Source organism: Cygnus olor, chromosome 5, assembly GCF_009769625.2.
Source record: "Cygnus olor isolate bCygOlo1 chromosome 5, bCygOlo1.pri.v2, whole genome shotgun sequence".
Taxonomy (NCBI): domain Eukaryota; kingdom Metazoa; phylum Chordata; class Aves; order Anseriformes; family Anatidae; genus Cygnus; species Cygnus olor.
Window position 1 is genome coordinate 61217954 of NC_049173.1, and position 26526 is coordinate 61244479.

Consider the following 26526-nt stretch of genomic DNA (forward strand, 5'->3'; position numbering starts at 1 on the left):
TGGTTGACTTGTGTGCCTGCCAAGATCTCAGTTTAAATACATGTAGCTGGGAATCACTTTCCTTATCTGTTATGTTCAAGGCAGAATTCATTCATGCAGTTTTTCTCATGAGTATAAGTGGGTGCGGATCCTCTATAATAAACTGTAAACAGAACTTTTTACCGTTAATCTTATTTTGTATTTTTTGGCTAGCTCATTTGTGAGGAAAAAAATGGTTCTTTCCACTCTGTTACTTTTTGTTGCACCGTATGCTTGGCCTTTTGTTTTCCAAAGTGCTCCAGTCATTAGTAATAAGGACAAACATGTAATTAACACTAGGGCTACCATTACCAGAGGTACTTTGAGTTTATGCTTTTAAAATGGTTACATTTTCTAGGCGCTACAGTAATATAAATTTTAAAACCTTAGCTTATATGATAAACTGAGAAGATGAACTACATTCTGCATGTGCTAATACTTCTTTTCACAAGTACATGCATGTGTTGTTTCTCTTGTTTTTTTGTTTTGTTTTGTTTTTAATCTCAGATTTGTATTTCTCACAGTTAGTATGTAGTAAAAGGCAGTTAGAAACTGCCCCCTGTGAATCAGAAGTCCTACACAGAGTTTCATCAGTGCAATAACATCCGTTTACTCCTGAGGACACTACAGTTTACATGTGTCTAATACAAATCTATGAGTGATGTCACTCTGAACTACTGACAGGCTGACTTAAACCTGTGTCAAACTCCCCATGAACACAGGTCCCCCAGAATTAAATATTACTTACTGTTTTAACAATATTCTAACGCCTGACTGTTTTCTGTTTTTTTTGTGTTTTTTTTTTCTTCTTTAAGGTATGAAGCTAAATTTCGACAAAAGCTTCTTGAATACACAGATTCCAACAACATTGCTTCCCTTTTCCTTACAGCTGCTAATCGATGGCTAGAAGTTCGCATGGCAAGTACTTTTTTTTTTGTATACGCAATGAATTGATTTAACTTCATTCCAAGCAATCTGATGAAGCACCCACAGTTATCCAGCCTCGTCTGTGTTCTTTGCCATAGATAAATAGATAGATATATAGACAGATACATAGATAGATAGATATCTGCACTGAACATGTGCCCAAACCATCCAGAAAACTGAATGGAGTATGAATTTTTCCTGTAGCCTGCAGCTGTTTCTCCAAGACAGGAATAATTCTTAAAGGTCATATTTCTTCCTTTGTGTATGGAAGAGTGATCAGAGAGTTGCTCTGGCTGCGTTGCCAGCCAGAATGCATTTGTGAGACTGTTAGCCACTGCAGGCCTTTGCGTTGTCAGTCCCCCAGGAACATTTCAACATCCCAGAAGCTCTCTTAATAAGCAGAAGGATGCAGACAGGTTTTTGCCTGTTTTGGGTCATCTGAAGAATGCTAAACATACTCAGTTGCTCATTTCCTCAGAGTGCTTGGTAAAGTGGACTGGCATAAAAAATATTTATTAAAAATAATTCTTTGAAGTTCAGTCAAGGAGTTTTATCTTGTAGATGATGATGTTTGTACCAGGCTTTGATAGATACAGGTGCAGTACTGCTGCTAATGGTAATGTGGGCTCTTTATGTGCTCTCAGTGTAAGTCATATTTTGTGTTTCTCTACCTCCATTTTGGACTCCATGTTAGCTGATGTCTTTTGCTACTTAAATTCTGCTAGTGAGTATAATAAGATTTTACTAGTCTTACATGTTCAGTCATAGATGATCTGAAGTCTCAAATTCTGTCTCTAATACCTGTGTCACGAAACAGTACAAACATAGAAAAATAACAACTTCCCTCCAACAAAGTTCATTTTCTAGTCTGTTACATAGTTCTACTCAAAGTCTTGTCTTTGAGAAGTCAAATCACTAATGATTTTAATTAAAGTGACAAAAGTCCATCCTGAGTAGACACAATCCAACTAATAGTTACGTGCTGTGCAAGAACAGCTTGTCCGAACAAATGTGATGGTAGCCACCCAGAAGCAACTGCCGTGCCTCCCAGCAGTTTGTCATCAGCCATGGAGAGGCTGTGCTCACAGAGGATCATGTGAGCATTTCTCTCACCTACCACAGGTAACAACTGCATCGTTTCAGCCTTCTCCATGACATACTTAAGATACCTGTGTTGACTTTTCCAGAAGATCAGGAGTGCTGGTGCAACTCCTGTGTACAAAAGCATTCCCAAACAGCACAGCTATGCTAAAGGCAATGCGAATGGATTCACGGGCAGGGTCAGAGGAGTTATGTGGTGTCTTCTGCCTCTATTTTCAAACTGTGCAATGGGTTTGGTTTTTGGTATGCAAAGTTATGAGAACATGTTAGTCATTTGTAGACTTACAGTGATGGAGCTTATTCATATTCCTTCAGGAGTACATTGGAGCATGTGTGGTACTCATAGCAGCTGTCACTTCTATTACCAGTTGCCTGTATAGAAAACTCTCTTCAGGACTTGTAGGCTTGGGACTAACCTATGCTCTTATGGTAAGAATATTGGGACCCTTCTTGTCTTTCCCAAACATTTTTTTGTAATTCTTCAGGGTGCAAAGATGAACAAGAAGATCGAAGGTGTCTCTATATATATCCATCAGTACTGTAACATCACTGAAACCAAGTGTTAACTTCAATTTCTATTCAGTGGTTGACATATTTGAGAGTACTGTTTTTCATTTTCTAGATGAAGGATGAAGTATTCACAGAAGCAGTAGTTCAACTATGTCAATCAAATATTGCCAAGTTGCATCATATTTTTATAATGTCTTCCATTGTGAATAATAATATTGTTTCAGTGCATCAATCGTAATTATGAGCAAATACATCATTCCAGACTGTCAAACCTTTTTAGTTACCAAATGATGTCTTTCCACTTGTCTTTACTGTTTTCTTTCCTGTTTGCTGTTGGTGTAGATCTCCATAGTATCAATCTCTCTGTGCTCTGCACTCAGGAAATGTAACCTGAAGTCATTGTTGTCACCCTGTTGATGTGTACCGTGAAGTTCATTCACAACTTCAGCTTACTAAGGCTCAACAAGTGTTCAGGAATATGAGGTGCATGCTGGTCGAATGATGCAAACTGCTAAAAATCTGGAATTTAGGAGTTTGTTTGCTTTGTATCAGGTGTCTAACTATCTGAATTGGATGGTTCGTAACCTGGCTGATATGGAGATCCAGCTGGGTGCAGTGAAAAGAATCCATGGCCTTCTCAAAACAGAAGCTGAAAATTATGAAGGGCTCCTTTGTAAGTGCAGTTTTGTGCAGCATGCAGAAAGAGCTTGCTGAAATACTAACGATTTTGCAGTGTATTACCATGAATAACTCAGTAAATCACTTAATGAGATGATGAATTCATCATGAGAGGGTGGTTGTATTTGTTCCCCTATGCTCCTGGTACAGCTTCCTCACAGATTCCCCAGAACTGGCCAGACAGAGGCGAGATCCAAATCCAGAACCTCAGTGTCCGATATGACAGCAACTTAAAGCCAGTGCTAAAGCATGTCAATGCCCACATTTCTCCAGGACAAAAGGTAAATAACTGAATTGATTTTGAAAAGCTTTTTAGACTAGCATATCACAGAAACCACAGACTTGGAAAAGAAAAAAAAAAAAAAGTATGTTTTAATGACTGAATTACAGATTTTTTTTCTCTAAAAGAATGTAGTGCACTGGAGAGAGATCTGTGGGTTTTTTAGTTTGTTGTGCTTAGGAGTATATTACAGTGAGAAGTTAGAACTACACACTGCTTATCAGTATCCCAGTGCACTGCTGTCAGCACACAGTGATGAAAGAAGTGACAATGACCCCTTATTGTGTTGGATCTATTTTCCATCATTCCCATGTGGCTCCCCCTGCAGTTATTCCCATCGTTGCTCTTCTGCCTGGTTGTGTCTCTTTTCTCTAAGTTGTTTTTCTCCTCCTTAATCCTGTTTGCCTGCGTCCTTCCTGCTCAACAAGGCCACCTCCAGATCCTAAGCTTTGCTGGCAGCACTGGTCAGCCCTCCTTCTGCTCCTCTGTGTCACTCTCCACTTGTTTCTGTACATAGGACTGGCCTTGATTTATCCCTAAATGCTCAGACCTTTAAAGACAAAGACTGTAATTAGGGATGCTGTTATGGCCAGTACAGTTTGACTGAACTGTCAGGAGTACGTGATGATCATGTAGATTGGAATAGTATCTCCATCTTAAATGTCGAATACAGACACTGTCCATTTCCACTCACTTGATGTTCATCTTCTTTCTGTGTCACAGATTGGGATCTGCGGCCGAACAGGCAGTGGAAAATCTTCCTTCTCTCTTGCATTTTTCAGAATGGTTGACACGTTTGAGGGTAAGATTACACTTTTTTGTGTTGGTCAAGCTTAGTTCCTGAAGCTGCGTTGATATTCCTTTCCTGAATAGCAGCAGCTTTGAAGTGCACTTTTTGAATCTGAGATACACTCTCTGGCCTCATTTAAGTATCGTGTCATCTGTCATCTAACAGCTGTGCCATTGACTAGCTGGATCAATAAAAATTCTCACTCTACATAACAGAAGCAAGAGTTCAGGAGTGACAGAAGACAGCCTTTTGTGCTGCTAAATCACAGCAGTAGGAGCAAAGCATAAAAGGAGAAAAGTGTTCAAGTATAAGCAAGGATCTGAACACCAGGCATAGAGAGGATTCACTGGGTCTGGAAGACTCCTCCACTGGGGATTGCAGCTTGGCCTGCTGCCCTGGAATTTCCTGCCATATTTGCTGTTGTGTGTGCCATGGCCATGTGCCTCAGAGGGTGTCTTCCTGTGCATCTTAAGAATCCTAGCCTCAGTTTCCCAGTCACATTGCCTACAGGGCCCTTACATGAAGCTAGACAGTTGTTGTACTTGAAGATAAAATTTCAAAGTGCTCAGTAGTAATTTGGCTTTCTGAAATGACCATTTCCCTTGGTAACAAGTCCTTAATTGAAGTGAAGTCTTACCTTGTTGTTTGCTACATTTTTATTAATGGTCAAGCAGATAAGTAGTGTGTCTAACCATTCCTTAAAATAGTACAGGGCTACCTCACATTCTTCACAGCTGAGTCTTAGTCTTAAGAAAATTGTGCATGCTGCTTAACCAAAACTTGTTTCATTAGTGAATGAAGGGATATGCAATTCAAGGCCTGTTCCTGCTGTAATGTATTGCAAGCTGAAAGTGAGCCATGTCTTTGCCAGCAGCTGTGTGGCGTGATAAACAGTCCAGCAGACTCTCCATTTTCTTTTGAATAGGAAGAATTATCATTGATGGTATAGATATCGCTAAGCTCCCCTTACAGACGTTGAGATCCAGGCTGTCAATCATTCTCCAAGATCCTATTTTATTCAGTGGAACAATCCGGTAAGCACTGAGCCCTAGCAATAAAAAAATAGTGACTATCTGCATTGTCCCATGTAATGACTTCTACAAAACCACTGATAGCAAACTGTTCAGTTTTGGTCGCCTCAGTTGGAGTAGGCAGGACCGCTGCTTTCTGTCTGTGCTTTTTACCTGCTGCTACCAGAGTGCACCTTCCCAGTGCCTGAGCCTGGGCAGCACACTGTCAGCAGAAGGCAGCCCATGCCTGGGAACTAGGGAGCATAACTACTACTTCAGGATTGAGTCGTCAGTTTAGCCCACTAACAAACACACCATCAAACACCCATAGCCGCTCTGCACTTACTGAAACCTTTTTTCTCCTATGTGTTTTTGCTTCTGTCTGCCTTAAAAAATGAGATGGAGAAAATGCAGACTTAAAAAAATAATAATTAAATAAATAAAAATAAAAAGTAGAAAAAGGGGAAGCAGCAGAACTATATGAGAAGTACTGCAGGACTTCTAGGGTGTTTTGTCTTGGAGCCTCTATCCTCTGTTGCTTTTCCAGTCTTTGAGATATTCTTTCATCTACGAGATCAAACGCCTTGTTTATGCTTTGCTTTTTTTTCCCACCTCTTCCTTCTTCTTTGAGAAGATGATGCAGTAAAAACAGTGGAAAAAAACACCATGGTTTCCAATAAATGTCACTCCCTATCTCAGTGTCATTCACCTTAGAAAGGAACAGTATAATCCTCAGTACAGAGTAGCATCACCTGCAGTTATAGTTTCTACAAGAAAAGTCATTAGAGTTCACTGAAAATGATAGAGGTTTCTGCAGTTTGCTGACTTGAGACTAATACAGATCCCAAGATTATCTCCTGAACTTCCCTGAATAAAGCATGATTCATTTATGTCAGATGACAAGGTGACTGTATACCTTTGTTTTAATAATTTACCTATTCAAAAATTTATTTCAGGGTCATCATTGGTTACTCAGAGCACATACAGTAGCAGTAAACAGTAAAAACAAAGTGTCCCATATCACTGAATCTTTTATTTCTGATTATCATTCTGTATATTAATATGATCTGACATTCACATTTGTCACTATCAATTTGGGGCCCCAGTAAGCAAAAATAACACTCATCTGTTCATAAATCCAAGATCTGTTCAGTTGTAGTGAAGACTTGCATTTCATAAATCATTATGAGGCTTAATTGTTCTTTTTAGCACTTCCTTATCACTAAGGGACAAAGGAACATACTGGATTTAAAAGGAGAGATGGCAGAATGAGAGATGTTAAATGCTGACCAAGTCTGCTGAATTCAGTGGATTTATACCAGTAAGAGATGGCAGGTCTTTAGCATATGATTCCAGTTATTTGTGGGTTTGTTTCTGGGCACACCAAAAGAAGAAATACATTGCAGAAGTTGATACTAACTAATGTTCTTGAATTGCATCTAACTGTAGGTTTAACTTGGACCCGGAGAAGAAGTGCACTGACAGCATGCTGTGGGAAGCACTGGAAATAGCACAGCTCAAGCATGTGGTGAAAGCGCTACCTGGGGGCCTAGGTAATAAGACTTCCTTCTTGCGAAGATTGCATCCACTGTTTACAACAGAACAGCGTTTCACACTGCCTATCTATTAAAAAGGCAGTTGCTGTAGGGAAACCTGAGGTTTCTGGAAGGTGACAAAAAGTGCTTGCCTGCAGGCAAAGGTGCTAGATCCATCTAATTCCCTTACCAACTGCACCTGTGGGGCAAAATCCTGTTTCTATTTCAAATTAATGGTAAAATGTTTTTATTTCAGTATGTCTTTGTTATGAAGTATTATGGCTCATGCGTCTTGTGCATTCAGATAAGATGTCAACAAGTCAGGTGTTATCTAGAATATGTTATTTTGCATTTTACAATATTCCATTGCGTAGAGAAGAATTCAAAGGGGGAATGAAAGTTTAAAGGTGTGAATTATTTGGTTATGCAAAAGCAAGCAAAAACTTGACAATAAAGATGCACACACACAAACCCGAAAACCACAGACCCTTAAAATGCTAAGTTAGAAAGCCTGAGAGTAAAGAAATGATGGCTGCCCCGTGGACGGTGATGCAGTGCTCTAGACTGCACGCATCTCAGAGAAACTCGCTCTTAAACATCCTTAGCTACTTTGATGTCTAATAGGTATAAAGAACATAGTGACGCAGAAGTACTGGTTATTTTGAGCAGTAGATACAAGCAGACAAAATTGGGCCATCAGCAGCTTCAGAGGGTAGGGAATGTTACTTTGAAAATCTTTATGCTGAAGGTGAGACACATGCTCTGCTCTGATCCATTCCACTCATCCACACCTCACAAATAATGTTTTTGCTGTATCCTTTCCAGATGCTATAGTCACAGAAGGGGGTGAAAATTTTAGCCAGGGCCAAAGACAGTTGTTCTGCTTAGCAAGGGCTTTTGTGCGGAAGACTAGCATCTTCATCATGGATGAAGCCACAGCATCTATTGACATGGCAACGGTGAGTTTGGAATGTTTCCAATTTCTTTTTTCTTTGAGAGGGAGACAAATGTTAATATGAAAAGAAATTGAGAAGATGATTGTCTACGCTGTAACATGCTTATACCATATTTATTGCAGACTTGTTTATAAGTCCAGGTAGTTGTGCATCATTGCAAACTAGTCTAAAGTGCTTTTAAATCATTTTTTTCTGGGAATTTAAAAGTTATTACAGCATTGTTTGCTTTAGGAAAATGAAGTGTGTTATTTTTGTTGGCAGTTTGATTTCCTAAAGTAAACAAAGCTTTGGAAGGTCAGCTGCAGTGGTCAGTGAAGGGTAAATTGGCAAGCAGACAAATTTTCCCAGCATGGTGGACAGGACAAGTCAGGAAGTTGGAAGTCTTGAAAGCAGGGTCAAAGAAATAAACAAAGACATACTGGATTATTGCATTAATTGCCTGAAATTGCTAGACAGAGGTTAAACCACACGGTAATAGCACACTGACTGGATTTTAGCCAAATAGAACAGTACATTCTTAGGATTTTTTACTTGGTTATGTTGTTACGAGAAATGTTTCGGTGTTCTTCGTGATGACAGTAGTCTATGAGTGAATAATGTAATTGGATGGCAGTTATTAAAACAGTTATGATTTTTAATTCTGTAAAATGTTAGTGTGGTAAATGTCAGTACGGTTGGGAATTACACTGTACACAGCCCAGTTAAAATGCGTTTTGAATTTTGATGAAGTAAGGATACAGTTCATCCCTTGGGATATGTGTCTAAAGAACAGATGATAGCAAACAAAGGTGTCTGTGCTAGTGGTGTGTAAGCAGTCTGGTACGCAACGTGTTTCCTAAACAGGAATGGATGAGTACTGGTTGAGTGAGAACTACACGTTAAAACTATCATAAATTCTTCTTCACTGTTAAATATGCCAGGATCAGCACACTCCCATGCTTATCCCTGCCACCCCATGGTATTAGGAGTCCCCAGTGTGCGGGGACATGCCTGGGCTTCCAGCAGAGTGAAGAATATACTGCAGAGGTGTCGGCATGCATGCAGCCTGGCAGCACCCTGAATTTGTCTTTAATTTACTACACTCTAAAACTGAGATCAGGATAGTGAGGCTTTGGGAGCCGTAGTGCAGTTCATGTGCACACAGCACAATGGCACAGAAGCCCTGAGGGAATGCAGGTGGCAGGAGCAAGCAGGGCTAACTGGAGACCACTGACTTAAGTTCTGGCATGGAGTTAATTTTTCATTTCTGCAACAAAGGATGTAATAAGCAGCGGTTATTTAAGGCTTCTTCAGAGTATCTGTGTGCCTACTGTGTAACTTCTGTTCTATGAAAAGCAACAAATGTTTTCCTTTTCATAGGAGAACATCCTCCAGAAGGTAGTCATGACTGCATTTGCTGACCGTACTGTGGTTACAATAGCAGTAAGTATAGTCTCTACTGCCGTTCTAATCCAAACAAGAATCAGAAAGGCCCCATTTGTTCATTCTTGTCAACACTAAGAGCTTTGTGAATTTGGCCATTAATCTTTTTTTTTTTATTGCAGTGTTTAAGCTTTCTTTTCCATTCTAAACTACTTTCTTATTTAGATACATAACAACAGTTTCTTAAATGTGTTGCTTGGTGCTAATTCTGATTACCTGCAAAGGCATACAAGTTTGTGGTCTATTTTCATTCACCCATTTTAGGCTAATTTCTAATATAACACGACTTTGACTATTGTGAAATATAAGTTTTCTCAAGCTAAAATAATGATTTAACTAAGAAAGAGTAAAATCACGTGATTAGTTCTGCCACAGGATAGAGCAATTTTGATTCAGTATTTAAACAAACGAAGGAGAATTTTACTGACTTCTAAAAACCACTCCATCCCTGTTGACAGTGATTGAATTTAGGTTTGCATGTTCTTGAAATGATAACACAAAGATCTCAAGTATTTATAAATAAAATTGTTTATTGACCTGAATCAAAGCAGTTGGCTTGACAAATATGTCAGAACTAATACATCTCGTTGTCCTCTATTTTGTAAAAATACACATTTCAGGGAGCTGAAATACAGTAATTTTGCTTCTTAATATTTAAAGATCAAGCACAATGCCAAAAATGTATGGTCAAGAATAGTACAGCATCTTTTTCTTTACCCTTAGCAGATATCTAACAGAAAACCTGATTTATCTCATGGTATCCATTCATTGTGTCTTTACAAGAAAGGCAAAGGAATAATAAGCACAAAATTTCCTTATTTCTGTGCATGAAAATACTGAGTTGCACTGCATTGTGCATTTGTGTATCTTTTTTTTTGGAGATGGGCTGAGGAAGTTCTGTTTATTAGCCTTTCATTCTCTTAGTTTTGAACCACACAATTCAAACAAACAGCATTTTGTAAAATTGTAAAGGTAAAGTTGTTCAATGTTTTTACTTCTAATTGTAAATGCAGTCTATGGAAGGTGGGTTTGTATTTGAAATGTTCTTTGGTAGAAACATAATGTGTTGTTTGTGCTTAGGAAGAAGAGTAGTATTGGGTCTATGTTATCATCTATGTTACTTTACCAGGATGGCAGCACTGATTGTGGTCAGACAAGGGCAGTGAGTACGACTGGAATGTGACATTTCGGTCCCCTCCCCCTGCCTGTGGTCTGGATAAATGTCACATAAAGACTGCAGCAGACATGTGACTTGTAAATGCCATCAGTGATTATTTTATAGAACACCTGGCTAGGAAGCCACAGAAGGAAATAGAAGACTTGTTTTGATCCTAAGGGTGCCCAGAATCAGATTGAGAACCTTATGGGTGAAGAGTTATTGTGTAACAGGCACCATAGTGTTCTGAGATCAAATATCCCTGCAGGAGGAATACAAACCAAAAATGTAATGCAGTTACACTCACCTTTAAAAAGTGGAATTCTGTAAAAATTAGGAGGCTTGCTGTAAATTTAAAAAAAAAGAAAAAAGGAAGAAAATAATATGATGGGGATCATGAAAATTACTGAAGGATTTTATTCAAAAATCATAGAGCCAATGCGTGCTTTTTATTAGGAAAGGCTTGAGTAAGGGTAGAAAGAAGCAGGTATGGCTAAACAAATAAAGAAGGCTATTAGAAACAAGGAGACATTCTTGCAAAACCTGAACTCATAGCCAAATGAAGAAAACAGAAATGATCAAAAGCGTATATACATAACAGATAATAGTATATAGTAATTGCAATAAGGCAGGCCAAAAAAAAAAAAAAGAGGAAAAATAAAGCATATGAAAGCAACTTCCAGAAGGCATTAAAAATGATAGTGAATCCCTTAAACACATCAGGAGCAAGAAACCCATTGGTTTATAGGGCCATTTAATGTTGAGTACATGAAAGGAACACACAGGAAAGAGAAAGATATTGCAGAAAAACTAAATGAATTATTTGTAGTATTCACTGTGGAAGAAACTGGGGAGGTTTCTTCCCAATAAAATAAGTTAATCAAATTTTTATGTGGAAAGAATGTGGATGGAAAATCTTTATGAAAATTCAAGGGGAAACATGGGCAAGGTCGTAGGAGAGACATCCCTTCAGCTTTACAAATGGACAAACCACACCAGGCTCAGGAAAACCCCTGATCTAGAAGCACTCTGGGACTGGGAGAGTACTTGAGAGCAGTACCACACGAGCTTGCCCTGTTCCCACTCCTCCTGGCTGCCTTCTGGTGGCAATGCTTGGTAGCAGGCATCTGGACTGGGGGTGTCCTTAGCCTAAACTCACGTGACCATTCATACTCAGGTATTATATGTGTTTAGGTATTTGAATATCTACATGGATCTTGATCTTCATATTTGGCTGCAATATTTGCATAGTAAATCAGGATGTAACGTAGGATAAAGTCATCTTAATCAAACTTGATGGGAAGATTAATTTCTGGAAGGCTGTCTTATCCTGGAATGTATTTGGTAGGTACACTGAACTGGCATTTTATTTGTTTTCAGCACCGCGTGCACACGATCCTGAATGCAGATTTGGTTATTGTAATGAAGAGAGGGGTTATTTTGGAATACGACAAGCCTGAGGTTCTGCTAGAACGAGAAGACAGTGTATTTGCTTCTTTTGTACAAGCAGATAAGTAGTAAAAATAAATGAAGCATTTTAAAGTAAAATTGTATTACCTATTTTCTAAAAATGTAAAATACCTGTAAATAAATACTATTTCATAATAAAACTGAGGTTTTCCTTTTTTAATAAAATGAGCTATTTCTCCATCTAAAGTATTAATGAATTATCCATGTACTCTCCTCTTTTGTATACTACTATTCTTTTCTATTTTGCTGCCAAAGAATCCTGAAATATGGTTAACAGAACCTACATGGATGAAGTACAACAGGATACACATCAAACAAAAACATAGCCAGCATGGACTTTCTGTGTAACTCATAAATCTCTTGTCATTTTATTACCATGTTATTTTTTATGCATCGTAACCCTGCTGTAGATAATGCTTATTATTGACTAATGCAGAAAGAAATTATATACCAAAGGTATTTCTGGAAAGCCTGTATCTCTTTTAATCATATGACTATGTAAAGCTTTAATATCTAAATATAAAATCTATAAAACTTTTTATTGCAGTTTATTGATACTGCTTGTGTCTCTTGGTCTGTTCTTTAATACCTTTAAGAAATTAATCACAGTCTAATTCCCTTAGTCTTTCTTAGACTGCCTTGCCTCTACCCCTACTGAATCATGTATTGATGCCCAAGGGCCAGACTCCCTCCCACATAGTGAGGAAACGAAGAGGCCGGAGGCTGTGATAAGGTATCAGTATTTAATGCACACTATTTCCAAAGCACTGCAGGTACAACAATTCATCTAGAAATTATCCTTCCAAATATGGTAAACAAATGATATTAAACCTTACACTGTAGCTCAGAGCCACAGGGACTCGATTCATTCTCTCCTAATTTCACATAATTCACCCACTGTCACACTGTTTCTAGATTCACTGTGATCCTCACCCATATATACTCAAGATAACTTTTAAGCACTGAAATTATCCTAATTTAGCTGGACAACTACTTATTCCCGTCCAATCAATTAACTGTGGCAATCATTCTAGGAGTAATTAATGACTAAGCAGTTAGAATGTCAGTGACCCAATGGAAGATAAAAATCAATTTTTTACTGGTATTCTTTTTATAGCATTTTCTTTCACATCCCTTTTTGCCTTCCCCTATTTGAAGAACTCAAAGCATTTGGGGAAAGTACTTTCTGCTGTTTTTTTTTTCTCCTCTCTTTAGCCAGCTAAATTAATTTGAAATCTATTTTTAAGAGTTTAGTTCCTAGAGGCAGACATCTCCATGTTCTCATGGGGTACATGATATTTTTAATGCATTACTTCTCTTCTAGCACTGCAGCAGAAAGTAGAGGAAAGAGAAGAACTGTTGCTGTTTAAGCAGTGTTACTGCTTCCCCAGGTGAAACAGCTTAGTGATAGGACTGAGTAGGTCAGGTTGATGGTCGGGCTCAGTGACCTTGAAGGCCTTTTCCAACCTAGATGATGCTATGATGCTGTCACTTGCACAGCACCTAAGGGCATTAAACTTGGGCCAGGGAACATTTGACCAATAGGAGAGTGTAGCTCGTGCTACACTCCTGGTGCAGCACGAGAATAGTGCTCCCTCCTGGTGCAGAGGGAGAATATGGTCACGCAGACAAAATGCATAAACTCTTGTCATTGCCAGCTGAAGAGAGAAAAGGGTTAGCTGGAGACATCTGGGAATCATTTTGCTGAGTAGCTTCAAAGAAAAAATAGCTGCCCTAGTATCGGTGTATGTTCACCCTGAGACACCAGGCATCTCGTGAAAGCTAGGAAAGGAGAAATTGGACACAGGTGACTGTACCCTTCCAGGGCAGCAGGAGGGCACAGTGAGTGCCAAATAGGTTCCTACTACAGCCACTGTGTGCTGCCTCCTACCTGCCCAGCACCAGCCTAACGCAAGTACTCATCCCATGAAGACTTAAGAAATCACCACTCTGCAGGACTTGCCTGGAAAGGGATGCAAGGGAGCAAAAGACACAGCTCATCATGATTTTTGGAAGTGGAAGACTGTATTAGATCTTGAAGTTATAAAACATAAGATCGTAAAGTGCAAGTGACTTTGTAATTGGGGGTAGGTTTCCATTGTAAATGGGGCTTACATTTCATAAGGCATCATTGCAGGAGAGCAGGGTATGAGAGTTGGTTTGTAGCCAAAGATTATACGTCTTTTTCATGGTATCACACTACCAGATAAATGTGCGAACATAGAGGCCTCTTAGCTGCCACTTGGACAGAAGACATTTTATGTTTCCTCGGTGTATTTTTTATCTGTTTATATGGGGCCAAATCCCAGAGAGTTTGTGCTCCCTAACTCCAAAGGCTTGGCGTCTCAACAGTGAGCAGAAGCCATATCTAAAAAGATTATTCAATGGTGGGAGCTGTAAAGTCAGAGACGATGGAAAGCTCACTGCTGTTATTGGGTCATTAAACCTGTTGCTTTGGGTTGGATGGTCCAGAAGTCCCTGTTGAATCAGGCTCTCAAACATACATAGCACAGCAATACCGCATTACTAAGCAAAGTATTGCACTAGATGAGAACAAGACAGCCCCAGAGCAGCCATGTGAGGATGGGGAGCTGTCACATCTAGACCTTATTTCTGCTCTAGCATGGGGCTTGGCTCAGTCCCAAAGATGTTGGCAGGATAGGCTGCCCCTGGCAATGCAACCAGGGCTTGTTCCACCCTGCTGCCTTCTATAAAGGCTTCCACTCCACAAACATCTTTTTGTCTTTATCCCCTTGTCTCACCACAGCCACTTCATCCTGTTGCACTCATTTCTAAGGGAATGCGGTTTTCTTGGAAGGCCAAGAAGCACAGTGTGCCTGCTACATTAGCCCTCTTCCATCTCTGCTCATGCCCTCCTCTGCGATTTTGAAAGGCCAGCTCTGATCACTGCTCTGTTTCCCTGCTCATACAGCGAGGGCATTTGTGAGGCTTAGTTCAGGTAAGGCTAGCACTACATAACCCTTGAAACAAAGGTCTATTTCCACAGGTGCCAAATAAATTTTAAGTTAATAGTTATAGTAATATCTTATTGGTAGTCATTAAATTAGGAAAAAGCAGAAGAAAAAGTTTTGAAATGTAAAAACTATTTCATGGATGGAAAAAATGTACCCTGCATGATTCCACACTACAGCCTTCAAGTGTGGGTTTGTTCCTGTGAGCCCAATTTGTTCAGCAGCTCTTAACACAAATATGTTGGCTCACACCAAAGATCTGTCACTTTTCTCCTTTAAGTATGTCACTTGATCCACAAAGACAGGGCTTCTTTTTGTTCTGCTCTAGAAATTCTTCAGCAGAAGCCACTTGCTTTATTGTCCTAACTAAACCAACAAGTGCTGGATAGGAAACAGTGAAGGAAAAGAAGGTAAGTGGAAGATGACAGTCCCAATAAAGAACAGAAGGGGAAACAAGGGAACACCCTTCTAGCACTATAGAGTTCAGGATTTCTTAAACCAACAGGGTAAACATGTTCATGCAGCACTCCTTGCTGCAGTAGGCTGCACAGGTCATTCCTAGCGCCAGCCTAGGAAGCAATTCACCTTTCTGATACATGTGCTTTAAAATACACTGCCACCTTGATGCATTTTTTTCATTCTACACTCATGTAGTTGCCGCCCTCTGGAGGAAGAGGTATAGAATAAGATAACACTGAGAGAAAAGCAAGAAAAAAAGTGCAGCAAAGGCATGTCTATTTCCATCTCTATAAAAGAGTGACATGCTACCAGTAAGTACTATTTCTACGTGATGGTGCAGAGCCTCTTTATGATCACTTCAGAAGTGCTGGAAATAACTGTGAACTGCCCTCAGGTGGAGAATCGCACTTTTCAGAAGTAATGTTTCAGATGGCTTTTTTTTTTTTTCAAATGTTTCGAAAAAAAAGTACAAAAGATCATTTTTAAAGTTTAATTGTATATACAAACCATGTACTTGGAGCGTTTAAATTTTAGCCTTTTGTTTTGTTTGGTGCAGGTGGCACATTCACAGCAAGAACACACAAAGTGTCTAGCAGAGAAAACAATACAGAGAAGAAGTATCTTTGGCCAAGTTCAGCAGCCTGGCAGCCAGGTTCCAGAACACCTTGTTGTCATTTCAGTATTATTTATCAAAGCAGCTAGAAAGATGACCCAGAACAAGAGAAAAAGTGGGGTATTGGGAAATCAATCCTGTCAGAAAGAGAATTAGTGTCCAAGGACATGCAACTAGTCATAGTAGAATAGTAGTAGTAGAAATAGCCTCAGATAACAGTAAGCAATTAATTACAAGTCCTATAACGCTTGCTTAGAGACCTCAAAACGATTATTTAGAAAATACTAATTCTGATATCCCTTAGTAGGCTACAGTTAGCAGCTGTTGGTGGTGAAAGTTAATTCCAGCCTCCTCACCTGGCTGGCTCCCAGCCACCAGCTGGGCGATTGCATTGCCCCCACAATCAATAACTGCTTACGGTGTACACCAGAGCACTTAAGAGCCAAAACTGAAGGGAAAGTCCACCAACACACGCAATTAGAAAAACACAGTATTAAATCCACTAGCACTTAAGAAAAAAAACCCTTATCCAGAATATGCTAGAATGCTTTAGCAAACCTACAACTTTGGTGTCTAGACTGAAAGAGAAAGAAAATACTTAATCAGAGTAAGTAAACGTGATGGAGAATACTGCTATTTAATCAGCACGACAAAAATGTCGGAGTGTTTTTAAATAACCCATCTTGTCCCAAAGACATGTCCTTATCTGTACGTATATACGTGTATTTATACGCACACCAGCACCATACCATTACACACAAGTTCTAGTGTCCTGCCTCTTTTTGTTTTGCCTTCTGGCAATTTTGGTGTCTTTGTCACCATGGGTTACCGATTTGCAGCCAGCTCACTCCTTTGCAACTTTTACCACTATTTAGGCAGTAGACATTTTCCTGAGCTGTCAGCTGCCATTACAGCTCAAGTCATTTCACCAGATCCTTGGTTCAGAAAAATCCTTCCTTAGTAAGGCTGAATAACGCTAGCAAATTTCATGAGAGTGAGTGGGAATGAGCCCTTTAATTCCAGATCTCTTTTTAACCGTTACACCCTTGGCCTTGGCCTCTTCAAGCAAGTTTCTTCCCACTCCCTGCCCGAATTTCTCATTAGCTAAAAGCTTACACCAAAATGCATAGGCAAATTGCAGGAATTCGAGACTTTTTTTTTTTTCCTTCTGTTGAAGACTTCATTTTACAGAGAATCCCCCAAATCATTTTCCCCTCAGTTTCACCCAATTATCACCCGACCTGCAATCACACCGGGTAGCCGGCGCTAATGGAAGCCAGCAACTGGCGGCGAGTCCGACCTCGAGCAAATATTGACAGAAACGGCTTCCAGAGGCCGGGGGGGACGCTCGCACCGCCCGCGCTCCCCTTTCCTGAGGTAAACCCGGGGTAAAAACGTAACGAGAAACGCCCCCGGCGCTCACCGGGGAGCCGTTTCCCCCCGGGACGACGATCGGGAGCGGCGCCCGTTACCCGCGGACCGTTACGCGGAGCTCCGCGCGCGCGCAGGGGGCGCCCCCTCAGCGCTTCGTCCCTCAGCGCCTCGTCCCTCACCGCCCCGGGGCCGTTCCCGGCTCGCCGACCGCCCCGCCGCCGCGACCGGCCGAGCCCGGCCCCACACGCCGAGAATCTCGGCGTGTGGGGCCGGGCTCGGCCGGTCGCGGCCTCCGGGGCGCCCCCTGGCGGCCCCGTCCCCTCCCCGCTGCGGCGGCGCCGTGAGCCCGTTCGGCCCCCGCCCCCGGCGGCAGCGGGAGCGGGCATGGGGCGGCGCTGAGCGGCGGAGCGGCGGCGGGGAGCCATGCTGTCGAGGAAGGGGATCATCCCCGAGGAGTACGTGCTTACCCGGCTGGCGGAGGATGTGCCGGAGCACGCCCGGTACCGAGCCCGGGAGCGGCGGGCGCGCTTCGTGGGCAAGAACGGCGCCTGCAACGTGGCCCACAAGAACATCCGCGAGCAGGGCAGGTTCCTCCAGGACGTCTTCACCACGCTGGTGGACCTCAAGTGGCCCCACACGCTGCTCATCTTCACCATGTCCTTCCTCTGCAGCTGGCTGCTCTTTGGCATGGTCTGGTGGCTCATCGCCTTCGCCCATGGAGACCTGGACCACAGCACTCGGCTGCAGCGGGACCCGGCCAGGGGGGCAGAGGGGACCCCAGACGGCTTTGTGCCCTGCGTGACCAGCATCCACTCCTTCACCTCCGCCTTCCTCTTCTCCATCGAGGTGCAGGTGACCATCGGCTTTGGAGGACGCATGGTGACGGAGGAGTGCCCGGCCGCCATCCTGGTGCTGATTGTGCAGAACATCGTGGGGCTGGTGATCAACGCCATTATGCTGGGCTGCATTTTCATGAAGACCTCGCAGGCCCACCGCCGTGCCGAGACTCTCATCTTCAGCAAGCACGCGGTCATCGCCCTGCGGGAGGGCAAGCTCTGCTTCATGCTGAGGGTGGGCGACCTCCGGAAGAGCATGATCATCAGCGCCACCATCCGCATGCAGGTGGTGAAGAAGACGGCCAGCCTGGAGGGGGAGGTGGTGCCCCTCAACCAGATCGACATCCAGATGGAGAACCCCGTGGGGGGCAACAGCATCTTCCTCGTCTCCCCACTCATCATCTACCACGTGATAGACAAGAACAGCCCCCTCTACGACATCTCCCCTGTGAACCTGCACCACCATGAGGATCTGGAGATCATCGTCATCTTGGAAGGGGTGGTGGAGACCACCGGCATCACCACTCAAGCCAGAACCTCCTACCTGGCAGATGAAATCCTCTGGGGCCAAAGATTCGTGCCCATAGTGGCAGAGGAAGATGGGCGATACTCTGTGGACTATTCTAAATTTGGCAACACAGTGAAAGTGCCCACCCCTTCATGCACTGCCAGGCAGCTGGAGGAGGACAGGAGCATCATGGACACCATGCCATTATCCCCGAAAGGCACCATAAGGAAGAGGTCTGTCAAGCTAAAGCCCAAGTTCACCATAACCGATGAGCCTTCCTGATGCCTTTTGACGGGGAAACTCTGTTAGGGCTTTGTGTCTGAAAGATCTCATAAACTCAAAACACTGAGGTGGCATCTGTTGCTTTTTTTAAAATTCAGGTTGGTAGAACAAGGTATGTTCTGGTGTTATTTATTGTGGGATAAATTTAAAGCTAATTATATTTTTTTAAAGGTGCAAGAGATTTCAAGCAGCACTGTATGAGTAGGAAAATCATGATCTGCAGCTTTAAATTTCAGTTCAGACTGTCGTATTTAGTTGCACGATCATTTTGTATTGATTAATCTGCAGGTAATTACATATTTTTCTCAAAAAATAAATGTATATTTATTCTCAGAGATTGCAGTACTTAGGGTCTTGCAGTGTATGTCCTAAAGTCGGTAGATTTTAACTGTATTTTTCTAACTTGAACAATCAATATAGCAAAATAAAATAATTAATAAAGTCAGCTGAATTTAAATGATAACAAAAAGGTCAGGCAGTGCTATGTATGACATAAGACCAGATCTAGGACTGTTTATGCTATTACACTCTATGTCTTAAAGAAATTAACTAGTGGATTTGCTTCATCCATATTGTATAGTATGAAGCCACTCCTACTACATGCAATATGAAATGTATTTGAATATTTAATTTTGTTTATTTTAAAACCCTTTACACTTCCCAAATAAAACATTCAAGAATACCTTTTTGGACTGTATATTTCTGATAGTAAGCAATGAGTTGCCTTTAAAAAGAGCAGCAGAACTGAGATTAATTATAAATAGGAAAAAAATCTGTATTCTAATTGTCTAAAGGGAGAGGAGGAATGTCCCCTCCTTCCACACACTGAGCCACACAGCAATAGGATACCCAGTAAAAAAATTAATCTCTGCTTTAGGTCAGAGTGAATTGTTAGATAATCAGGGAATATAAATAGAATTAGATATTTTAGCTGAAAGGGCAGTGCTGTATGCTGGAATATATCTGCATTCAGTAGGCAAAACTGCTTAGTCCTTTCCCTTTTGTGAAAGAAGCAGAGGTTTTCTGCTTAGGGACAGGAGGGATGTGCAAGAAAACGTGGTCACTTCAGGGATGCTGTGTCACGAAAAACTACTGCTGAGGAAATGGTTTCCTCATTTAACATCCCGACCTCTCTACACAGCAGGTGCCTGCCATGGTTTTTAGTTGAATTCAAGAGCAGGTGATCACTGGCAAAGGTAAAGGAGCCATGTTCACCGTGTCAGTTCCACTAGGGCAATAGGAGCGATTGCCCTTAACAGACTCCAGCAAAAAATTTAGGTTGGGTACTAGGAAGAACTTCTTTACTGAAAGGGTTGTTAGGCATTGGAATGGGCTGCCCAGGGAAGTGGTTGAGTCACCATCCTTGGAGGTCTTTAAAAGACATTTTTAGATTTAGAGCTTGGTGATACGGTTTAGTGGTTTAGTGGAGGACTTGGTAGTGTAAGGTCAGGGGTTGGACTAGGTGATCTTGGAGGTCTCTTCCAACCTAGATGATTCTGTGATTATGTGAAATCCTCTAGCTGGGGATGTTCGTAACAGCAGCAATTTTATTTCTGTGTTATTAGGGGACAGCAGCAGCCTTAACTACAGTATGCTATTAACAGGGCAAGCTGCCACTCAGGTAAAAAAAAAGATAATGTCCAAATAAAACCTAAATAAGCTTTACAGAACTGATCTAACACCTGGTTACACAAGTTGTGCAGAGAGATGGTCACCAAATCACCACTGAACTGCATATATTTAAGTAGTTCCTAGTATCAAATTCTTGTGTGTTATGCAGTTCACAACACACTCCTGGTTTGTAGGAGCAATGATATGGACACTTTTTTAATGCCTCATCAGTGTAAAAATATGACAAACATTCAAAAAAGTCACAAAAATCCTTTCTAACTATAGAATATTTACAGGCATCTATAATAAAATGAATATTGGGGTAAAATCACAGATTGTTTTAAAATGATAAAATAGTAGTTATATTGTCAATATTTATCTGTTTCAGTTTTATGAAGGCCTGCGTCAGCATTATCGGGCTGCCAGTTAAGTGAAGAAATGTCTATTTGGTTTCCAACGTACTATTCTATGTAGAGCTCTTAAAATGTGCTTTGTGTTTCACAGCAAAAGGACACTGAAACTAGCATTAGCAAGAAGTTAGCAGGGAAAATGGGGAAAGGAATATTTTACATTTGTAATAGTAAAAAATCATTTTTAAAAAAAAATAAGGAATTATGCAATGCCTTTGATTATTAAATTTCTTCTCTGAGTTCAATTGACACATTATTTTCCAGCTTTCCCTTCTTCTGCCTCTGCTCCATCACCCACCCAAGAAGCACTTAAAGTAGAGCTAATTGCTTCTCCTAGACACCCTTGTTCGTTTGAAAGTTCATTGTTCTTTATCAGCTGTCACAATACTACTGTTCTATTCTTACAATAACCATAGATAAAATTTTAGAGTTAGCTTTCCACAGACTTAAAATCATTGGCTTCTCCTTAATCTCATTAGTGCCTTCTATCAGTGTGTAAGATACATTCAATGTTGTCACCTAAAAACTCTTCAGATCTGATAGTGTTTTAAAGCTCTTTCCAAGATTTGACCTAAATGTGAAGCAATTTCAGCAGCACTACCATGCGACTATTTTCAGGAACTGATGCAAGCCTCCTTTTCCCTGAGGGAGATCTGTGCTACAGAGAGGTAGACAGTTTTTGTTCACTGTGAGATGGAAAGGGGAAAGGTGGAAGGAAACAGCCTGTATTCGTTGGGCTGGTTTCAGGACTACCTTTTAAGTCACTTCTTTTACAAGAATCTGCCTAATTTTCTGAAGTCTTGCAATAAAAAGGCACCACAATATTATGAGGAAGGCAGGATTTGTTCTGTTAAAATCACTGTACCTAATTATTTCAGTCAGTTTGTTGGTGACTTTGAATCTCAGGATTCTTGTCATTTTAAATTCTTCTGTTCCTTCATCATTTCAATATTCAAAAGTATTTCAGGGGCAGAACAAAGAAGAAAAGGGAATGGTACTTATTTGTACCCTTTCGTTTTGCCATTTACAAAGTATTTGGGAATATAAATATCTGAAAATTTTCTTAAAGTTATATTTATGCTGACTACCCACATGCTCTGTAGGAAGTGTTCTGAAGAACGTGCTATCTTTTGATGTAGAAAAATCCTCATTCTTAGCCATGAGTGAATGCTTCATTTTCTGTAGGTGAAGTTCAAAGTGAGTGCTTTTGAACTTGCTCTCCCAGACTCCAGCTTTTTTTTGATGGGTGGCATCCTGGGGTCCTGCTGAGCAGCTCGGGAAAGCATGCTGCAATTCCCGCCGCTGCTCCCTGCCCACATTTATTCTGCACAGCAACCAGTGTGAGGGAGCCTGCAAATTACATGCTTGGGGCTTGCACTGACCGGGAGAGGACATGGAAAGAGGAACTGGGAAGCTGTAAGTTTTGTAGTGACCCGCTGGTCCCTTATTTAGGGTTTGGTGAAGCCAACTGTATCCATAGAAATTGCTTTTCATGTGCTCTGCAGTCTGGAGACCATTAACAGTTTATACTCACAGTTCACACTGTTTGGTGCATTCAGATTGGAGGTTGTTTGGATGGACAAAAGGATCACAGAGCTTATTAATGAGAAATAGAGGCTGAAGAGCACTTATGTTATTTGCCATAGTTTTAAAATACTTGTAGTGACTTCTGGTGAGAACATAGCCACTGAGCTTATCAGTTTCATGTTGCATTTCCTAATGAAATCAAGCGACATACGTGTAGGAAATTAGAGGATAACAAGGGCTGATTTGGTCTCTTTATCCCCCAAGGCATATGATAAATATAGTATTACGGCAGTGTATTTCAGCAGGAAAGCCTCGCTGTAAAACAGATAAAAACCAGAAGCAAACTCAACAGGCTGCATATTGAGGCAAAGGAGGGTCAGGGACACGAAGTAAATGCATTTGAAATCCACCAGTGACATGGTGGGAAGACAATGTCAAGAAGTAATAAACTGTTTTCATTTAAGTCCTTCATACCAGCAAAGGTGTGAAGACGCTGAGATGAGACAGCAGAGACCTAAAAAGTAGATGTGGGAGACTCACATAAAAGTATTTAACAAGACCAGGGCTTCCATACCAGGATAGATTGGCAACAGGGCCAATGTCAAAATTCAGGCTGCCCTGTAAGGCAAGAGTGCAGGCCGGGAATGATCAGCATTGCTCAAGCTGGTGGGTAAATATTGCTGTGTGTCGGGCAAGGTACCAGCCACACCAGAGCCCTTCTGGAAGCGGTGTCAGGAGGGCTTTCTGGTGACTGATTCTTGTGGTTAGTTACTTATTAATAATATCGAACTAATGAATAATTAATAGTCATCTGACAGTTCAATTTGTTTCCTCATGTTTTCCTTTCTCTTCCACTCTTTGTCAGTCACCCCTACTTGATAATTCCTGCAGGCCAGCTGGCACTGATTGTTTTTGATGTGGGATAAAGCACAACAGTGCTTAGAGAAAAAAAAAAAAAAAGATATTAGAAACACACACACACACAAAGTCTGTGAAATTGACAAGCCTGCAACTTTCATAGCAATTTCTGGTACAAAGCACGGAAATACCTATTCCTAGGAACTGGATATTAATTAACTACCGTAGATTATTTACTGTTCATTTTGCAGGTCCCTGTGGAAGGGAAAGTGGTTTAGCCCTTCAGGTTTGGGTTGAGGGAGAAGAGGATTCAGAAATGCTGCATTTTAGGCTTCCTGGTTACTATTGGCACACACCTTTCCCTCTTCCTGCACTCAGAGTCATACTGGTGTTGCCACTAAAAAGGGAAGGATCGATGCTCTTTGTAGTTCATGTTTCTGTGTTGCCCTGCATTCATCCAGGGCCAGCTGCCACATTCCAAGCTGGTATCTCAAACTCAATAGCTCTGACCCAAAGCTCCTGTAAGGCAATAGAAAAACTCCCACCTATTTCAATGGATTTTTGAATCGAAGGATGTAATCTGCTGACCTGCTAAAAGCACGTGCCGCAGCAGCAAAATGGATTTAGTCAGTACTGCAGACCTCACTCAACCAAAGCTGCTGTAGAGGTGAGAAGACCTTTGTGTAAGGAGGCCTTGGGTAAGCTGGACCGGAGCAGTTGGTGGGACGTGTGCTCGGCGTGGCTGGTGACTTTCTAGCTGCCTGTAACAAATGACTCAGTGTACTATTTTTGATTCAGCAACAGGAGAAAGATACATGATACAAACCTCCACCCCCCCCCCCCCCCCCCCCCCCAAGAAGAACTATTAAAAGAGCAGAAGACGTTCTTGAGAGGCTGAAGATACCGCTGCCTCCATCCTGCTCACAGCCCTGCTGGATGCATATGGGGGACAGTACGCTGCATGTTTTTCTGACTTATGCTATTTTGATACATAATGTAACTTTAAACAATCAGCACAGGGGAATGACTCAATTTAAAAGTTTTCTTCAAAATACTGAAACCCCTGCAGCCCCTCTTTGCCACTTCCCCCTTCAGCTTTATGTCCCTGACTTACTGAGTTTAAATGCAGATTGCAACTCCATGAGAGGTTTTCTAATCAGCTCCTCTACTGTAGCAGCCTTAAGCCAGCAACCCCATATGCACCCCATATGAACTGGAGTGAAGCCAGAGGCCTCAAAATGGTGGCCCTACAGCAGGAGATCTCCACTTTCCTCCCCTCAGGGCTGGGGCCAGCCCTGGCAGGAGGCATCAAGCATCCCATCCTGTCCCACTGCTCCTGATGTCATGCGATGGCGTGGGGTGTAGGTCACCCTTTTCCTCCCTATTGCTTTCCTTGGCCATCCCTCGTGCATTTGCCATTTTAAGTGGCAAACACCTGCTTATTGTTTTGTAGTTGTTTACTCTGTCAAAGAGAGGTTTGGCACAGCGTATAAATGTTGTTGTTGTTATAGTAATCAGTTATTGCCGAGCAGAGCTGAGGCATAGAGAGTGCCACTGACTACCCCTGGATGGCAGCAGAAGTCCTTGACTTGAGGAAGTCTCAAATCAGACTCCCCTGTTACATCCTGAGCCTTTAAATCCAAAAGAGTTTGTCAGGGAGTTCATTAGCACCAGGATTTCCTTCTTGGTGTTGAGCACTATTAAATTGGTGGGATTATGCAGCTGACCCAAACAGGCCTTGATGGTGTTTTTACTGCAACAGCTGTGCTGTTCCACAGGTTTTGCGTTAAAAGTCTTCTTCTCAGCCAGCAGTTCCTGAGAACTTCTTGCTGTGTCTTGTAAGTAAAAAAAAGTCTTGTTTTATTTCCTCTTTTCTAGTGTGAGCAAATATGGATGTTATGCAGCTTGTATAAGTCTATTTGTTGAGGTACTTAAATGCTTATGACTTGGTCTGAGATCTGTTTGTTGAGCTCCTGCTGTCTCCCAGGGAGGGTGGATAATGGAAACGTTTTTTTCAACATCTTGCTTTTTCCCCTGATGTTCTTTTCAACTGTTGGTAGCTCTATTTTAGCTTTAAAACTTGAGGGGAGACAGTGCTGATAAGTTAATGCTTCTTGATTTAGAGCTTAGTGATATGGTTTAGTGGAGGACTTGTTAGTGTTAGGTTAGAGGTTGGACTTGATGATCTTGGAGGTCTGTTCCAACCTAGATGATTCTGTGATGGGTGGAAAAGAAGACCTGTGAGACAAGTAGGAAGGCTGGTGTGTGAAAGGTGTGGGTTTTGTTAGAGCAGTGCGCTCTAAGAAGAGCTTCCTTTACATAAAATCCTGATAAACTTGGACCCTAAGGAAGTAAAGAAATTGCCCTCTGTAACTAGTTCGTAGAATAGCAAATACTCTGCAGGCATACTACTTGCTGAACACACAAGGGTGGCTTGACTTGAAAGAACTGATGGTTGGCTTCACCAAGCATGGGGATAGCTCGTGTTTGCTGAGCATTTACCTAGAATTCCAGGCAGTAAACAGATGTTTTTCTAAAGGCAATTTCTGTCTTCATAAATGCCTCTGTAGGAAGTAGCCATTATTTTCTTCTGATTCTTTTCTATCAAGTGTTGTCTAGACATCCATAGCTGAAATCTTTACATTCAAAATTTACCTGCAATGCATCCTTTAATTGATGTATTCAATATGAATTTATATATATGTACAAATCTGTGTGAACACGATCATGCAGCTTGTAAGGTGTGTTCTTGTTGTGTGGTGTTTTTTTTTTTCTTAATATTCCTGATAAATTCTTATTCCTCTGTTTGATTTTTCTACTTATTTTGTTTGTTACTATATGGACCTGCAAAGTATGTCACTTCTGCTGTGTTCTTGAATAGCTTGGGGGGGGGGGGGGAACAAGTTTCACGGCGTGCCGTAGGCCTGTGACCTGCAGTCAGAACTTGGACAATACTACCATTCAAGATATTTCTGTGGTATCACAGGTCTTCCTACTGTTATGTGCAGGTCTGTCTTTGCTGGAGGGAGTCTGCTTCCTATGTTAAGTGGAGATAATCAAGTTTATATACAGGTTTCATCAAAAGCTTGATCATCAGTAGAAACATCATATTTGAGACTATATCTCTTGCTCTGCTTTTTTGCTGTGAAAATTGCACAGGAGATGAAACTAGATCTGTCCTCATAGTCCTTATTTGTTACTTCTTTCTGAATTGGGAATGGCC

At 41.4% G+C, this 26526-nt stretch overlaps 2 protein-coding genes across 4 annotated transcripts in view; both read left to right on the top strand.

Annotated features, from left to right (window-relative positions):
- The window catches only part of ABCC8 (ATP binding cassette subfamily C member 8), a 76861-nt gene extending 64451 nt beyond the window's left edge, over positions 1–12410 (top strand). The window contains exons 30-39 of the mRNA XM_040558870.1: positions 834–936; positions 2362–2475; positions 3109–3229; positions 3385–3515; positions 4238–4316; positions 5230–5338; positions 6764–6867; positions 7675–7808; positions 9165–9227; positions 11764–12410. Of these exons, the coding sequence (XP_040414804.1) occupies positions 834–936; positions 2362–2475; positions 3109–3229; positions 3385–3515; positions 4238–4316; positions 5230–5338; positions 6764–6867; positions 7675–7808; positions 9165–9227; positions 11764–11901 (1096 nt within the window). The 3' untranslated portion in view covers positions 11902–12410. The remainder of the gene's footprint in view (positions 1–833; positions 937–2361; positions 2476–3108; positions 3230–3384; positions 3516–4237; positions 4317–5229; positions 5339–6763; positions 6868–7674; positions 7809–9164; positions 9228–11763) is intronic.
- Positions 12411–17585: 5175 nt separating this feature from the next.
- On the top strand, positions 17586–19574 carry KCNJ11 (potassium inwardly rectifying channel subfamily J member 11). 3 transcript variants are annotated; one of them, XM_040557778.1, is made up of 2 exons: positions 17586–17858; positions 17943–19574. In XM_040557778.1, the coding sequence occupies exons 1-2, from the start codon at positions 17695–17697 to the stop codon at positions 18895–18897; spliced, it is 1119 nt and encodes a 372-aa protein (XP_040413712.1). In that variant the 5' UTR covers positions 17586–17694; the 3' UTR covers positions 18898–19574. The 3 variants fall into 3 exon arrangements, with proteins under 3 accessions (XP_040413712.1, XP_040413711.1, XP_040413713.1); XM_040557779.1 differs by having other exon boundaries at positions 17785–17854; XM_040557777.1 differs by having other exon boundaries at positions 17587–19574.
- Positions 19575–26526: the final 6952 nt, after the last annotated feature.

Excerpts from the sequence above, each read along its gene's own strand:
- KCNJ11 (XM_040557777.1), top strand. The coding sequence starts at position 17,695 with ATGCTGTCGAGGAAGGGGATCATCCCCGAGGAGTACGTGCTTACCCGG.